This window comes from Scylla paramamosain, unplaced genomic scaffold (genome assembly GCF_035594125.1).
Source record: "Scylla paramamosain isolate STU-SP2022 unplaced genomic scaffold, ASM3559412v1 Contig4, whole genome shotgun sequence".
Taxonomy (NCBI): Eukaryota; Metazoa; Arthropoda; class Malacostraca; order Decapoda; family Portunidae; genus Scylla; species Scylla paramamosain.
In genome coordinates, this window is record NW_026973669.1 from 602501 (window position 1) to 618685 (window position 16185).

A 16185-nucleotide genomic window follows, 5' to 3' on the forward strand; every position below is an offset into this window, starting at 1 on the left:
GTGGGGGTTTTGTGTCTACCTATGAGCTACCAAGTTTGTAAGGTGATTATTAACAGACCAGGGCAATCCCACACACCGAAAATTTGAGTAATTCAAACCCAAGTTTGACCTCAGGGTGTTGAGCAAGTTGTAGCGAAGGTGAGGTGCTACTTGGCCGCCCGGAAGTTGCTCAAGCGAGAAGTGTAGGCTCCCAACTATGACTCTTGGTCATAGCAGTGTTTAGTTCTTGAAGGGTAACAATTTCCAGTGTCATAACAGTGTAGCTTTGGCAAAAGAAACTTAGCCTGGGTATTCTCTCTATCTTATTCAGCAAAAACATGAACAATATATACAAAATTACATTACATAATAAATGATATACACAAAATTATAGAAAAAGAGAGTGTATGTGTGTGTGTATGTCTGTGTGAAGAAAGGAGTAATATGATGTACTGAGAAGATGTGTAACACATGTGTCAAAGAGCGTGCACAGAATGTGTACAAGTAAGAGATATGTATAAAGTGAGGATAGAAGAGATGAAAGACAAAAGTCTGTGCAGTAGAGAGAGTGAAAACGGAAGGGTGATAATACAACAGAGAACGGAGTGCTAGGAGCGGTGACTTGTGTCCCGCTACAGTATTCCCCCCCTAGTGACGAGGGAGGAGGAACGTAACCGTCTTCTGGTGCCGAGTGGTGTTGGTGGCGACGTTCTGGCCGATGGTGTTGATGACGGCCGGGTCACTCTGAAGGAGGTAGGCAGGCTTGACTCGGTCGATGGAGATGGTGTCAGCCTGACCATCCTTGTCCACAGTGACCGTCTTTCTCCTCCTGCTCAGGACTTTGAAGGGGCCTTGGTAGGGCTGCTGCAGGGGCTTCTTCACAGCGTCAACCCTGACGAACACGTGCGTGCAAGTGTCCAGATCCTGGCTGACAAAAGTCTTGGAGGGAGACGTGCGAGGCTGGACAGGGTGCAGACGCTGCATGAAGTCAGAGAGGTTGGCAGCAAAGTCCTGAACGCTGCAAGGAGTAGAGCGAGGTGCAGGAGTTAGGAGTTCGCCAGGTAACCTGAGCTTGGTACCATAAACGAGCTCGGCGGAAGAGTGGTGTAGGTCTTCCTTTAGTGATGTCCGTATGCCAAGGAGGACGAGAGGAAGTGCCTGGAACCAGTCTGCACGTGTGGCAGAGGCAGCTAAGGAAGACTTCAGCTGACGGTGGAATCTCTCAACGGTGCCGTTTGCCTGCGGGTGGTAACTGGCTGTCCTGAAGCGTTGGATGCCTAGTAGTGACATCACCTTGTACCACATACTGGACTCGAACTGGCTGCCTCGGTCAGAAGTGAGGCTGAGAGGGACACCGAACCTGGAGATCCAAGTAGTGATGAAGGCACGTGCGACGGAGTCCGTTGTGATGTCAGCCAAAGGTGCAGCTTCCGGCCAGCGTGTGAAGCGGTCGACGCAGGTGAGAAGGTACCGGTAACCGTCAGAGTAGGGTAGTGGTCCAACGAGGTCGACATGCACGTGGTCGAACCGTGAAGAGACTGGAGTGAAGGCGGCCGCAGGAGAGCGTGTGTGTCGCCACACCTTGGAGGCTTGGCACTTGACACATGTGCTGGTCCACAGCCTGACGTCTTTGTTGATGCCAGACCAGATGAAGCGTGAGGTCATCATCTGCTGAGATGCTCGGATGCCAGGGTGGGAGAGGTCGTGCAGCTGACGAAAAACACGATACCGGTGGGTCTTCGGCAGGTAGGGCCGACAGGAATCGGTGGAAGTGTCAGCATAAACGTGCACTGTGGTTCCTGGGAGTTGTATCTTCTTCATCTGTAGTGCGGGGTTGTCTTGGAGTTGCCGCAGCTCTTCATCGTTGGCCTGGTAAGCAGCGATGGCAGTGTAGTCGATGGGAGAAGATGACACAGCAGAGATGTTGCACGAGAGAGCATCAGCTGGGGCGTTGTATTCACCTTTGACGTAGCGCAAATCCGTGGTGAACTGCGAGATGAAGTCGATGTGACGCAGTTGTCGCGGTGAACAGGAGGTCTTGATGTGCAGGGACTTCGAAGTGAGTGGCTTGTGGTCGGTGTATACATGGAAGTTGCGACCTTCCACGAAGTACCGGAAACGCTTGATGGCCTTGTAGACGGCGAGAAGTTCCCTGTCGTAAGTACTGTACTTGGATTCCGCCTTGTTAAATTTCTTTGAGAAGAAAGAGAGCGGTTTCCAACCTCCATCGACATACTGCTGTAGAACTGCTCCGATGCCGATGTCAGAAGCGTCTGTGGCGATAGAGATGATGCCATCTGGGGCAGGGAAGCTGAGAGGTGAGACGGAGCTGAGAGCTTGTTTTGCTGCTGTGAAAGCTTCCTCAGTGGCTGGAGTCCAGACTAAGGAGATGGACTGTCCTTTCTTGCAAGGCTTGATCATCGCGTAGAGCAGCTGAAGAAGTAGTGAGCAGCTGGGGATGAAGCGGTTGTAGTAGTTCAGCATCCCCAGGAATTGCTTGAGTTGGCGCTGTGTTGTAGGCTTGGGGAAGTTCTGGATGGACTCGCACTTTTCTTGCAGTGGAGTGATGCCTTCCAAGGAGACAGTGTGGCCAAGGAAGGTGATGGAGGGGACCCCAAACACAGACTTGTCGACGTTGACTTGCACCCCGTAGTCTTGCAAACGGGTGAGTACTTGCTGGAGGTGCTGTTGGTGCGTCTCTGCGTCAGGACTGGCGATGAGGAGGTCGTCGATGTATGCGAAGCAGAAGGGGAGACCTCGAAGGACTTCGTCAATGAAGCGTTGGAAGGTTTGAGCGGCATTCCTCAAACCAAAGGGCATCTTGACGTACTCGAACAATCCGAAGGGTGTGATGAGAGCAGTCTTCGGAATGTCCGCTGGATGGACGGGGATGTGGTGAAAAGCTTTCACAAGGTTGATCCTTGAGAAGTAGGTGCATCCGGAGAGCTGAGAAGAGAACTCCTGGATGTTAGGCACTGGGTACCTGTCCTCGACGGTGCGCGAGTTGAGAGCGCGGTAGTCTCCACATAGTCGTAGTTCGCCATTTTTCTTAGGCACGATGTGGAGAGCGGAAGACCAGTTGCTGGAGCTGGGCCGTATGATGCCTTGCTGAATGAGGGACTCGAACTCTGCCTTGGCTTGTCTGGCGCGCTCTGGAGCTAGGCGGCGGGCCTTGGCGTGGGTAGGAGGTCCCTTGGTCTCGATGTGGTGCGAGACGTGGTGTGTGACCGGCTTGCTGGCTGAGTACGGCTGCGTCAGCGTAGGGAAGGACTTCAGCAGGGAGGAGAACTGGTGGTCTGCCTTGAGGAGGGAGATCTGTGTGCTATCACCATGAGTGACCTGTCCCTTTGTTGTGACTGAGGTGAGAGGATCGAGCAGCTTCCGACCCTTGATGTCCACTAGGAGACCGAAGTGTCGGAGGAAGTCAGCACCTAGAATTGGTTGCGTGACAGCTGCTACGTAGAACGTCCACTCGAAGGTACGGCGGAGGTTCAGGTGAAGTTGCAAGGTGCGTCGCTTGTAGACAGGAATCTCCGTACCATTGGCGGCGTGAAGGTGAAGGAGGGGAGGCAACGTCCGGTGTACACCAAGGGCAGGGAGGATACTGACGTCTGCACCAGAGTCGATGAGGAACTTGGTCCGGGAGAGAGGGTCATACAACTTCAGTAGCGCAGACGAGGTGTCGCGAACACTATGCGCCGCTAGTGCTCGCTGTTGGGGTTTAAAGACTTGGCGAAGGTACAGGGAGCCTTACAATTTCTTGCGTCTTTCCCGAACTCTTCATGGTAGTAGCAGAAACTAGAAGTCTCCGGCGTCTTACTCTCTGAACGCTGGCGGCGCCGGAAGTGGTGTCTGGAGGAAGAACGCGAACGTGAGCATGAGCGTTCTCTGACCTCTCTCCGAAGATCTCTCACTTCAAGTCTAAGCTGTGAGACGAGCTCAACAAGTTGCTTGGTACTGTCTTCTGCTGAGATGGAGGCTACTGCAGCTGGTTGACCTTGTGGAAGGGTAGCCATGAATTCATCGGCGAGAGTGGCAAGCTCGTCTACTGAGAGCTTGTTCTTGACAGTGAAGAGGCAGCGTTGAGTGTCAGGAGGCAGGCGTTGGTAGAACAGCTGTAAGAAGAGTTCCTTGTCGAAGGAGGTGTACTTGTCGCCAAGCAGCTTCTTCATGCGGCGAAGAAGGTCTGTGGGCTTTTCACCACCAAGTTCTTCTTTTGACAGAAACTCCTGGAGGCGCCTCGACACTGTAGATTGTAGGCGTTGCAGAACAGCAGCTTTGAGGTCTTCATAGGGCGAAGCAGAAGTGCTGGCAGCACTGACGACATCAGCAACTTGTGAAAGAACGTCAGCTGGTAGTACTGTAGAGGCCTTCACGAACTTGGTTAGACTTACTGTTATCTTGGAAGCCTTGAAGTTACATTCCAGGATGGAGAACCACGTGGAAGGGTCCTGGCTGATGAACGGAGGAGCACTGAAGGCTACGGAGTCGACGTCATCAGGCATTGTGCTGAGTGGACCACCACGTGACTGTGTAAAGTACACTACAGGCGCCGGAAAGTCCGGGAGCCACAGCGGTGAGGAGTGAAGGCGTGAGGCGCCGGTGTGACCGGGTGCCACAACGGTGAGAGATGCCGAATTGGGGCAATGTCACTTCACTCACCACTGAACGAACTGTACGTTATCCTTGGCACTGCACTCACCACTGAACGAACTGTACGTTATCCTTGGCACCGCACTGTAAGTAATCCACGGATGACAGTGTTAATCCTGGGCGATGGACCGTAGGTAATCCCCAATGAAGAGCTGTAGATGGAGGCGGGACGAGGCCAGTGGGAGGGCTCCAGGTAACAGCAGGAAACTGGAGGGGCCGGCAGAAGTTACGTGGAGGAGCGTCCGCGACTGGGAGAGACTGCTGGCCAGTGGCGAGGGCCAGCTGGAGAGTGCCGCGGGGGGAGGCGCCGTGAGGGCGGCCGGGCGGCGGGGGGCGGCGTACGGGCGGCTGGGGGCGGCGGCTGGCGGGGTGGCGGCCGGGCAGCGTCGAGGCGGCGGCCGGGCAGCGTCGGGGCGGGGGCCGGGGTTTGCTGCTGGAGGCGGCGACACCGGCGAAGGGGCAGCTGCCGGAAGATTCGCCCATAGCCGACCGCGTCGCCTTGGCCAGGTGGTTGGAGGATAGCAGCAGGGTGGACTTGGCTGCTCACTCCGGAAAAAAAAAACAACGGGGTCACCAATTGTAGCGAAGGTGAGGTGCTACTTGGCCGCCCGGAAGTTGCTCAAGCGAGAAGTGTAGGCTCCCAACTATGACTCTTGGTCATAGCAGTGTTTAGTCCTTGAAAGGTAACAATTTCCAGTGTCATAACAGTGTAGCTTTGGCAAAGGAAACTTAGCCTGGGTATTCTCTCTATCTTATTCAGCAAAAACATGAACAATATATACAAAATTACATTACATAATAAATGATATACACAAAATTATAGAAAAAGAGAGTGTATGTGTGTGTGTATGTCTGTGTGAAGAAAGGAGTAATATGATGTATTGAGAAGATGTGTAACACATGTGTCAAAGAGCGTGCACAGAATGTGTACAAGTAAGAGATATGTATAAAGTGAGGATAGAAGAGATGAAAGACAAAAGTCTGTGCAGTAGAGAGAGTGAAAACGGAAGGGTGATAATACAACAGAGAACGGAGTGCTAGGAGCGGTGACTTGTGTCCCGCTACAAAGTTTCCTGCAGCATACTGGGTGTCCATCCTACACTGTTACCCATACAGCTCTTCTTTACATGTATTATTTGTTGACAGATTCGTAGAGGTTTTTGTGTTGTGCCTTCCTCGGTCTATAAAGGTACTTCCCTTCCCTTGAAAGTGTCTCGCTTAACCAATATCCAACTTAAAGGGCTCGACTTGGTGAGGTTTTATTGTAACTCCAAACTCGTTCCTCACAACTCCAGTCCGTTTCTTTCATTTGAACCCTTGACTTTCTTCTTTTTCCTCTTGATATCAGCTTCCTTCTTTCCTCTTAACTGCAGCCTTCTCTCATGATCTGGTACACACGGTGGCCCAAAAAAAGCCCCACACACTCATGCACACACCATTTAATTAGCACTGTTGGCCCCTGTTGGAATAGAATAGTCTCGTGCACCATCCTTATTTTTTTTTCTTCTATGTTCAGTTTCCCTAGTCTATCAGGGATAGGATGGTCTCTCCTAATGAAGGACTTTGTTTTGGCATTTGGGAACCCCGGGTGGGTGTCCTCTCCACCCTCGGACCGTGACCAGGACTCGAACCTTGTGCCCTCGGCTCCCAAAGCGCTTGTGGCCCCACTCTACCACAGGGGATCCCTTGTGGACTTTTCCTAACCTTAGGTCCACTGGTCACCTAACAATTTCATTACCAAGGCTGACGATTGACTGTCTGCAGGTCACTTGACTCTAAGTCTGATGAAAACAACAAAACAGTGGGAGTGTGAAGTTAAGGGACTATTGATACTGACTACACTACCACACCAGGGATGCTCATCCCGCTGTGTGAAGGCCACACGCCATTCATAAGGAAATTCAGTACACCCCTTGACAAATTACGAAAAAATACCCTTTCTTATCTCTATAATGTCATAATACTATTTCTTCAAATTTAATTTTAATGATATGCAGCAGTATAAATTATGCTATAATTAATATTACATGGAGCATATCATTAAAATTATATGTGAACACTATATTATAGTTAGGAATTATAATGATGAGTAGGCTTTTGCATATGTGTTTCTAGCTAGCCTAGTGAAGTGGCACATTGAAGGTAACATGAAGCCCTCATCATACACTGGCCATCTCATCTAAAATGTAGAACACCAATGCACTACACCACCCCTCAGTTCTCAGCTCAGGTGTGTCTCCCACAATCAGATAAGCTTTCTCTGGAGGCCATGTTCCGATTCCACGTCAAGAACTTCAGCAAGGTGAACATGCCGCTGTGGTCAGCGCCGTGCTGGCTGCATGGGGTGCCCTGGGTGATCAAAGCTGGCCCAATCACCGTGCCATCCAGTGAAAATGAAAATAAAGAAGAAAAATTTCTTTCCGTTGGGTTGCGGTGCGGGGGCGTTTGGGGCGCAGCCTTCTGGGCCTGTTATGGCATAGTTGACCTCTGCCTCCTGCCCGTCAACAGGAAGCAGGCTCCGTATGTCGTGGGTAAGTACTGAAGTTTGTTCGTAACAGTTCACAGAGCACTGCTTTCCCTCCTTATCTTGCGTAATACATTGATCTTCGTGTTTTCTCGGCATTAAGTCCAAGAGATGTGACTGCACTGATTGATTTATTTAACAGGAAATGTCGGAAGAAAATACTGGATAAATGAAAGTACAAAAAAAACCTGTAGATGCCTATTAGAAATAAAACTGCAATGTAAGACTCTCTGTGCTTTCAGGAATAGAATGTTTGTTCCAAAAGAATGTCTGCTTCGGGGGAGTGAACCGGTTCATGCTTTGGGAGAATGTTCTGAACCCTCACCACGGGTATATTGAGGACGACGCGGTCACCTTTGAGGTTTGTCTTGCTTGTCTTTGTACTTATGTGATAGGCATGCACTGGAGCTTGGGTCTTGGACCTTGCTCCCCACGACTAGTTTCTATTTGGTATACACAGAAAGAGTTACAGGCTGTAGACTTTTCACCCACTTCTCTCCTGTTCCTGCTTCATTGTGTTTTTATAGACTGAGTCAAGCTTGTTATGTCCTGTCTTTTAATTTGTCTTATTCATCTTTCAAGCTGTGAATGTACTTTGCACACATGGTCAGTACATTCCACTGGCTGATGATTCAGTCAGGAAAATTATATTTCCTCATCTTTCTTCTCTTTATTTTATTTTGTTTATTTTTTATCTTTTTTATTTTATTTTTTTTTTTTCGTACTGTGTCCTGTAAGTGTTGATTGTTGTAGAGCCACAAAGTCCATGATACCAATTTTCTTTTCCCTCTTCACATTTGTACATCATGTCACATTTGTGACGATCACGTCACCTCATTTTCATCTTTCCTCTTGTGGTGGGAGCTTCAGTTTGTCAAGCATTTCTTCACAGCTAAGGTCGTTCAAGTCTGGTACCCATTAGGGTCATCTGCTGGTCATCTAGTCAACCATTCCACTACGGAAAGCGCTCAGAGCTCGTATTGACCGATATCTGGGTAGGACTGAGACCGCTCACACACACAACACACCGGGACAGCGAGGTCACAACCTCGGTCCACATCCCGTATCTACTTGCTACTAGGTGAACGGGGAGTTACATTTTAAGAGGCTCGCCCATTTGCCTCGCTGCTCTCGGAAGTCGAACAGGCCTTCTCAGCTGTGACCCGAGCGAGTTAACCACTACACTACACGGTGTGTGTGTGTATATATATATATATATATATATATATATATATATATATATATATATATATATATATATATATATATATATATATATATATATATATATATATATATATATATATATATATATATATATATATATATATATATATATAGATAGATAGATAGATAGATAGATAGATAGATAGATAGATAGATAGATAGGTGTGTGTGTGTGTGTGTGTGTGTGTGTGTGTGTGTGTGTGTGTGTGTGTGTGTGTGTGTGTGTGTGTGTGTGCGCGCGTGCGTGCGTTAGTATGGGATCAGCCTCTTATCACTCTCTCTGTCTTCCCAACGCTACACAACCTCCTCACTACCACCCCTCGCCTTCCTCTCACAGGTTCGGCTCAGGACAGCCCCGCCCTACGTCATCAACTGGAGCAGTGACAGACTGATGAGGTAAGGAGAATTCGATGACTTGCACACTAGTAACACTGGCTGCAAGGGTGCCACCGCATAGCGAAAACACAAACAAGCAAGACGTGTCACACTACCTGGGCGCTGCCGCATTACAGCAAGTGTGGCTATTCCATTGCAGGGCGCCAATGCAGACCCTCGCTGTGCCTCCCCCGCATGTCACCAGCGGCAGGAAGGACGAGGACCGTAACAGTGACGTCAATGAGAATGGCAGTGACGACGACAGCGATGACGAGGACATGAACAAGTATGAAGGCTTGTATGCCCAGAAAAATTTACATATGTATATATAAGAAAGGAGGATTATGGAGGAATTGACACTGTCAGTTGTGGATTTATAAATATGACCAATGGGGAAATCAGAAAGTTTTCCCAATAAGGTGAACAGAGAGAGAGAGAGAGAGAGAGAGAGAGTACCCACATGTAAGATGAATGACTACACACTTGTACAGTTTGCAAACAAAAAGTTCATAAGTTTGTCTTTCTTTTACTGTATTTATCTATTGATGCAAGTGAACCAAATAAGGAAAAAAAGTAAAAAAAAAAAAAGACAATAAACGAAAAACAGAATCGTGCCTCACTGCTCTTCCCAAAACACTGAGTAGAAAAGGTTGGCTTATTTTAGTTCAAAGGTGTTTGAGTTACAAGAAGTTAGAAAGAAATTAATTAAGTAGAGAAATCCAGCTTGAATATCCATCGTGTCACGTCACAAACTGTTGACTTGACGCTCAACTCACAATTCAACATACCTAATATTTCTGGACAACTCTCGCACTCTCTCTGTATCGAACAAGTCCTTCATGTCCAAGCCTCAAATGAATTGCCTAATGTAAACGCGCCCATGACCTCTGGCTGAATTGTTGCTTTGGTTCGTGAAAGCCAGACAATGCAAAGCAATTTAGTTTTTAATTCTCATAAGATTATGTGAGCTTAACCCCTTCACTGCTATTCGGCACATTTCCTTAATTACTAACTAGTCTAAGATATCTTTTCTTGTTCTACAGCCTTTTGCAAACACTAGTATACTGGTCAGAAAGGGTTAAATCTATTCTTTTCAATCCCATTTCATGCAGATGCTTAAAGATTTCATGCATTACTTCTAGTTCTGTAAATTGCTGCATATCACAGTGAAAGAGTTAAGAAACATTGCAGTGTGTGTATGTGATTGCCTTAAATAATGTATTTAGTAAAAGTCTTTTTTTTCCTTTTTTTTTTCTTTTTTTTTTTTTTTTTGTACAGAAAGCATTCCTCATATGCGAAGAATCTCGTTCAGGTTACAGAATAGTGAAAAAAAAAAGAAGAAAAAATCTCACTCACTTGCTCTTTCCCAAAAATGTTCCAGTTTTGCCTGTCTTTTTAGGTCCCAGAGATCCCTTGCAGCTCCTCTTTGGAAACTGTCCAAGTTATAGAAAGATGGAAAAACAGAATCAGGCAAAGAGTTCCAGAGTTCACCTGTGAAAGGACGAAATAATGACGATGTTGGGTAATTTTTGTATCAGTGATGTGGCGAAAATACAGATGGGAGGTACAAAAATTTAATCAGGCAGAGTTGCAGTAAAATACATGAATGAGTCAAGGCACTGGTTGAGTCAAGGTATTGGTATGATGGATAGGAGAGGGCTGAAAGTAGAAAGTGGTGTAATATTAATGTGCTATAATATCTGTTTTCGCAGGTTATAATAGGCCAAGAGAGGAGCCCCACCACCTCCCTGTCCTATAAGTCCTCCTGGCCCACGTGTCCTCCCTGCTCGTCACCAGCTACTCCAGCTACCTTCATCGCCTACGGGTTACCTGCTAAGCCGTCAACGACGCATTTCTGCTAACCCATCACCGACACAAGCTTCTACGCTACTACACGTCTAAGGTGCTTTCTTCAAGCTGCTTTCCAGGCCTCTTTCAAGCTTTGTATGCCAAGCCTGCCTCGCCAGCCAGGTGACCTCAAGCTGACGTTATCCCTGTTTCAAGTCTGGATTTTTTAAGCCGTCACCGACGCATCTCGACTGCTTTGTTGCTGATCCCGTCGTTCTAAGACTTTGGATCTCATGCCACCAGTCTTTGCATCTGCAACTTTTGGTGTTTCCTGTCCGTGTGGTCTTTCCTGCTCGTGGTTTCCAGTGCATAATCTGCCACTATCCACCACACTTCAAGATTTTATTGCCATCATATACGTTATTTGTGCAGTGTTATGATTTTTGTAGTGCATTTTTATTTTGCAGTTTATTTGGCATACAAACGCCTTGTTCTCTTGTTTTATGGCCTCTAGTATTGTCCTAGTTTTTTTGGCCTATTGTCCTAGTTTTTTTGGCCTGTGATTCGCTGTGCTGACGTCACTGTTAGTGTGAGTTTTGTGTTTGGCCACTGTGCTCTCTTTTCTGACGTCTTTGCTATGTGAGTTTTGTGATTCACCAGTGCGTACTCACTTTTCTGACGTCTTTGTTATGTGAGCCTTGCGATCAGCTACAGTGCATACATCACGTGTCTTACACAGATAAGCGCGTCTTTATTATGTGAATTATTGCTTCAATGTGCTTGCATCACCCTCATGTTTTGCGGCATGAGGGTATACCTAGAAGGGTGACCGAGCACTGTGATGGTGTGGGAATACACGCCCACACTCTCGCCGCCTGCATTCTATTCTCCGGTCCCCTGGGACCTGATGCCAGCCTCGGCCAAACACGTGGTGTGAGGCCAACCCTCACACCCTTTATCTTCCAGAAGCCAACCCTGGCCGTGACCCGACCCAGCCGGCAACCACCGCCCAATCCATGTCTTGCCCAGCCTTGCTGGTGGACATGGAGAGTCCGTGTCCGCCTGGCCTTGGTGGCGAACATGCGACAAGCGGGCAGCTTCACTCATCATTATCATCGTTTGTACAGTTTATTTTATTAACATAACGCACTAACATTACCACCGTGTTTCCTTGGTCACCTCTACACAAGCTACAAGAAGCTTATATACATTCTCTATTACAGTGGTGGCTGTGAATAAGCGTGAGAAAGGTCCAATTTTGAGAAAGTCTTGCCACCTGCTACATTAGCTAACAAATCCTCTATTCTAGGAATCAGGTAACTGTTTGCCTTGCACACACTGTCACCTTGTAGTCAACACTAAAACGTATAGATTTATCTACCTTCACTATAGAGACGATAAGTGCCGCCCACTCAGAGAGATACACAGGCTGAATCACCCCGTCCTTAACCAATTGTTCCAACTCTAGCTCCACTTCTTCAAAGTGTAAGGTGAGCCTTGAAAAACTTAGGTTGTGAGTCCTTATCCACGTGGATGATGGCTTTGGTGCTCTTGATGAGCCCCAACTCTTCTTTGAGAACGTTACTGAATCTGCGAATGACACTATCACAGTCAGTCCTGCAACTATAAACTGCACCATAGTCCAGTTTGATCTGTCGTAACCAGTTTCTCCCCATCAACCGCCACCAAAGGCAGCGTCTTTATCTGGTTTTCATAATCTACCTCCAATTCCACTTCACCCAACACTTTCAATAAATTACCACTGTAGGCACGCAACACGACATAGGAAGATTTTATCATAGATTTTGATTTTCCTTTCCAGCTTTCTTCATATGCTTTCTTACTTACGATTGACACCGCAACACCTGTATCCACTTCCATGGGAACCAACGCTTTGTTTGACTTTGGATGAACGATAACAAGGGGGTTTATGAGACATAAGCACAGTGTACATAGCGTATTCCTTCGCACACGTTACACTGGGTTCACTCACACCATCCTCGATGTTGTGCATTTAAACGACAGTCAGCCATATGCTGCCCCCAACACCTGTAATTGCTGCCGTGTACCAAATCGCCTCCGTTGCGTGTCCTCACTTTCCTCCTCACGGCGTCGCTCCAAGATCTTGTTCATGTGGCTGCCTCGCTGCTCCCTCGCCTGCTGCAGGTCCTCAGTGTTCGTCGCGCTGCCTCCATAGCCTCGGCTTTCGTGAAGTCCAAGTTGACGTTGGCCAACAACCTTGTTGTCCATCCCGCATACCTGTCGATCTCGAAGCATGTCAGCGAGCTGGGCTCCATTCCTCACTCTTTTTCTCGACCTAAACCTTCCAAACCTTGGTTCAACACAGCTTGTTTTCGTGCTATACGAGTACATGACAGAGAGGTGGCCCACAAAAGGTACTGCACTGTTATTACAGTGACGCAACAGAATTCATCAGCAGCTTATCTGTGATGTCCTTCACTACTGTTGACACGGCGACGGTGACAGCCATGGATATTACGTTTGCCATACCTGGCATAATGGCAGCAGCAACTTCCTTAACAGTTTTGCTTCCCCTGGTGGACTCTTTCCCAAAATTATCAAGCTCTTCTTCCACTTTCTCCTTAACTAGCTGCTCCAGGCTTGGACCGAGGGATGCTGCGCTATTTCTCTTGTTAGGCGTCGGTAAGTTAATGTGAATAACAAATTCAGGAGCTGTCTCGGGCAGGTCTTGCCTCGATCGCTGTTGCTGAGTGTGGGCTAGTGGGGGAAGGACTTCCTGCAGCACTGTTGGAGGCAGCACCATCGCTCTCCTCTCACGCCCTGATGCCTACACGTGATTTGGGAACTTTTTTATCCTGGGCGACGTTCGGCCAGTAAGGGTTAACATGTGGTAACTTTTCCATGTTGGATTTTGTGGAGTGTTGGCTGGGGTTCTTTTACAGGAAACGGCCTCATACCAGAATTTCTTTTGGTAAATCACTTAACAGGGAGCGCGAAGACACTCGAGGTTAGTGCCTTGTGAGACCTCCACTTCTCCACTTCTAGGGATACAGCCTTTCATCACACTTGTTCTGCATCACAATAGACACACTCAGTACAATATTGAAGAAATATGACGTTGGCTGTGATTGAAACAAAAGCAGATGCAAGAAAAAACAGCAAGAGTGAACCACCTTCTCTTCATGGATGACCTGAAGATCTACGCGGAATCAGACCAAAAGCTCAGTGAACTTGTCAGAGCAGTACATCAGTTCTCCAGAGACATCAGTAAAGAGTTTGGTCTGGATAAATGTTCTGAATGCACCATCAGAGTTGGGAAAAGATAGCGACAGAAAACATTCGCATTGGTGAAAAGAACTGCATTGAAGACTTTGCTGAAGACTCCACATACAAATATTTGGGAATAGAAGAGAATGCCACACTAGAACACAAAAAAAAAAAAAATGAAAAAGAGAATCAAGAAAGAATACCTTAACCGCCTAGAAAAAGATCAGATGTTATCCAGATCTGTGAGATGAGAGAGATGAGAGAGAGGGTCTGAAGGAATCGTCACCAGCTGATTCGTCATGCCCAGCCTCTCATAAGTCTCATATCCAAGATCTTCTTGATTGCTACTCTTCTCTCCTCCTCATCCTGACTGAAAAGCATTGTCTGCAGAACTGCCTGAGCATACCAGGAAGATCTCCTCACAGTCTGCTCCACAATCTGAACAACATTCCTTGGCTGTCTCCTCAGGAGTTCAAGCTGGAAGCTGCCTCTCTGTGGCAGCCTGAGGTTTTTGCCATGTTTCTGCATCCTGGGTTTTCTGCAAGCTGCCTGTTGATCTTTCGACTTATATTATCTTCTTGTCTTTGTTCTTATTTGTGCTGCCAAATTGTGCGGCCAGGGATTGGCTTTTGCTAGTCTTCCGCCCAGCTGGTCGTTGCTTGCGCTGCGCCTTCCTGTTATTCTGTTAAATTTCTTGAGGAGGTTCCTTGTGCGGTTTTGGTCTTGCATGAAGATTGTTATGTGCCAGATTTCTTCTCTTTGATGGCTGATCCTCTGCTGTAGTATCTCTTTCCAAGATGGCTCAGAGGAGATCCTCCTGTTTCTGCTTCCTTCTCTTTTCCTTCACTTAGGGAGAGCCCAGTTTGTATCAGCCCCAGTGTGGGTGAGGATGCCTGTTAAGGGAACCTTTGTGGGTAAATCTTTTCCCACACTGCAAGCACATGAACTTTCTCTCCCTGTCTTCTGAATTTTCTTGTTTTATTGTCTGCTGAGCGCAATGATCCCCAAACCTGGGGTCTAAGGTTACATCTTAAGCAGTATTAGCATTGTATCCAAGGGCTCTTTTCAGGATGGTGACCTTGATTTTTTTTTTTTTTTTTTTTTTTTTTTTTTTTTTTTTTTTTTTTGCCTTTCAGCTCTATTGAGGCCATAGTCATTGGGAGCTACAACATCTATAATTTTGGCTGTTTTCTCTTCTTTGTTTCAGATAATAATATCAGGTTTTATTGCCCTGCCTTCTATGTGTCTCCTTGCTTAAATCTTTTTGTCATAGAAAATGGTTACTTTCCTGTTAGAGACAAGTGGTGCTGGTTCGTGTTCCCAGATGTTTTTCTTTACCTCTATCTCTAGTTCTCTGCATATTTTCCAGTGCAGATATCTGCAAATTTTGTTGTGGTGGGTCGTGGAGTAACCGTCTGTCAGGAGAGTCTGGCAGCCTGAGATCAGATGGGTCGTTCCTCTGACTTCTACATGGTAGAATCTGCATTTGTCGTTCTATGAGATCCCCGCCATTTCTTGAAGCTGTTACTTAGAAGGCCTTGGTCTTGTGTCCCAAATATAATTCTCTCACCATCAAATCCCAGACCCCTATTCTTGAACCACTGCAGTGACCCTCTTTATTTATGTAGTCCTTCTCCAGCTCTTCCTGGAATTTCTCTGCTCTTTGGTGTTGCTTCCATCTCTGAGGTTCTGTTGTCTCTTGTTATATTTCTCTCTAGTTTTCCTTGGTAATTTAACTGTTGGTGTCATTTGATCGCCTTCTCTTTTCTCCAAGTGGTCTCCTCCAAAGTTTTAAGCCAGTTTTGTAATGGATATATGTTGGGACAGGTTCTTACTGTGGTGGTATGCTACCGTTTTCATGGTGTCCTCCTTGGAGCTTTCCACGTACTGCCCTGTACTTAAAATCGAGGCCCTGTGTGTCTGGTTGATCTCCATCAGGCCCAGTCCTCCTTCTCTCCGGGTTAAGTACATCCTGTCCATGCACTGGTTTCTCTAAGTGATTTTGTGTAGGGTGAGTGTCTTCCTGGACTTAATATCTGACTTGTCCAGCTCTCCTTGTGGCTAATCCACTATTTCAGCTCCATAAGTTACTACTGGCATTGGCAGCTGGTTTATGGCAGTAATCTTGTTTTTAGGTGTTAATTCTGACCCGCAGGCTAGCAGTGAGCCTCCTGTTACCTGCAGCCTCACCAGTGTTCAAGTCAGAGCTTTCCTTGAGAACCCCATGTATATTCCTGCCTGGCCCTCACATATCCGGAATAGAGAGCGTTGTGTGCAGCAAGTGAGCGAGGCCAGCAGTCACGTGTAGTCAGGGGAGGGGAGTAGGCAACATCCGAGCTCAGGTGGTCAGCAGGGAGGTGATGAGTGGGAACAGAAGCAAGAAAGGCATG

The 16185-nt window shown here is 47.2% G+C and overlaps 1 protein-coding gene across 2 annotated transcripts in view; it reads left to right on the forward strand.

Annotated features, from left to right (window-relative positions):
- LOC135096409 (salivary glue protein Sgs-3-like) overlaps positions 1 to 11704 on the forward strand; it is a 58647-nt gene extending 46943 nt beyond the window's left edge. For both annotated transcript variants that reach the window (XM_063997897.1, XM_063997896.1), the window contains exons 3-7: positions 6882 to 7163; positions 7399 to 7517; positions 8721 to 8779; positions 8919 to 9044; positions 10471 to 11704. In XM_063997897.1, coding sequence (XP_063853967.1) covers positions 6882 to 7163; positions 7399 to 7517; positions 8721 to 8779; positions 8919 to 9044; positions 10471 to 10477 — 593 coding nt within the window. In that variant the 3' untranslated portion in view covers positions 10478 to 11704. The remainder of the gene's footprint in view (positions 1 to 6881; positions 7164 to 7398; positions 7518 to 8720; positions 8780 to 8918; positions 9045 to 10470) is intronic.
- Positions 11705 to 16185: the final 4481 nt, after the last annotated feature.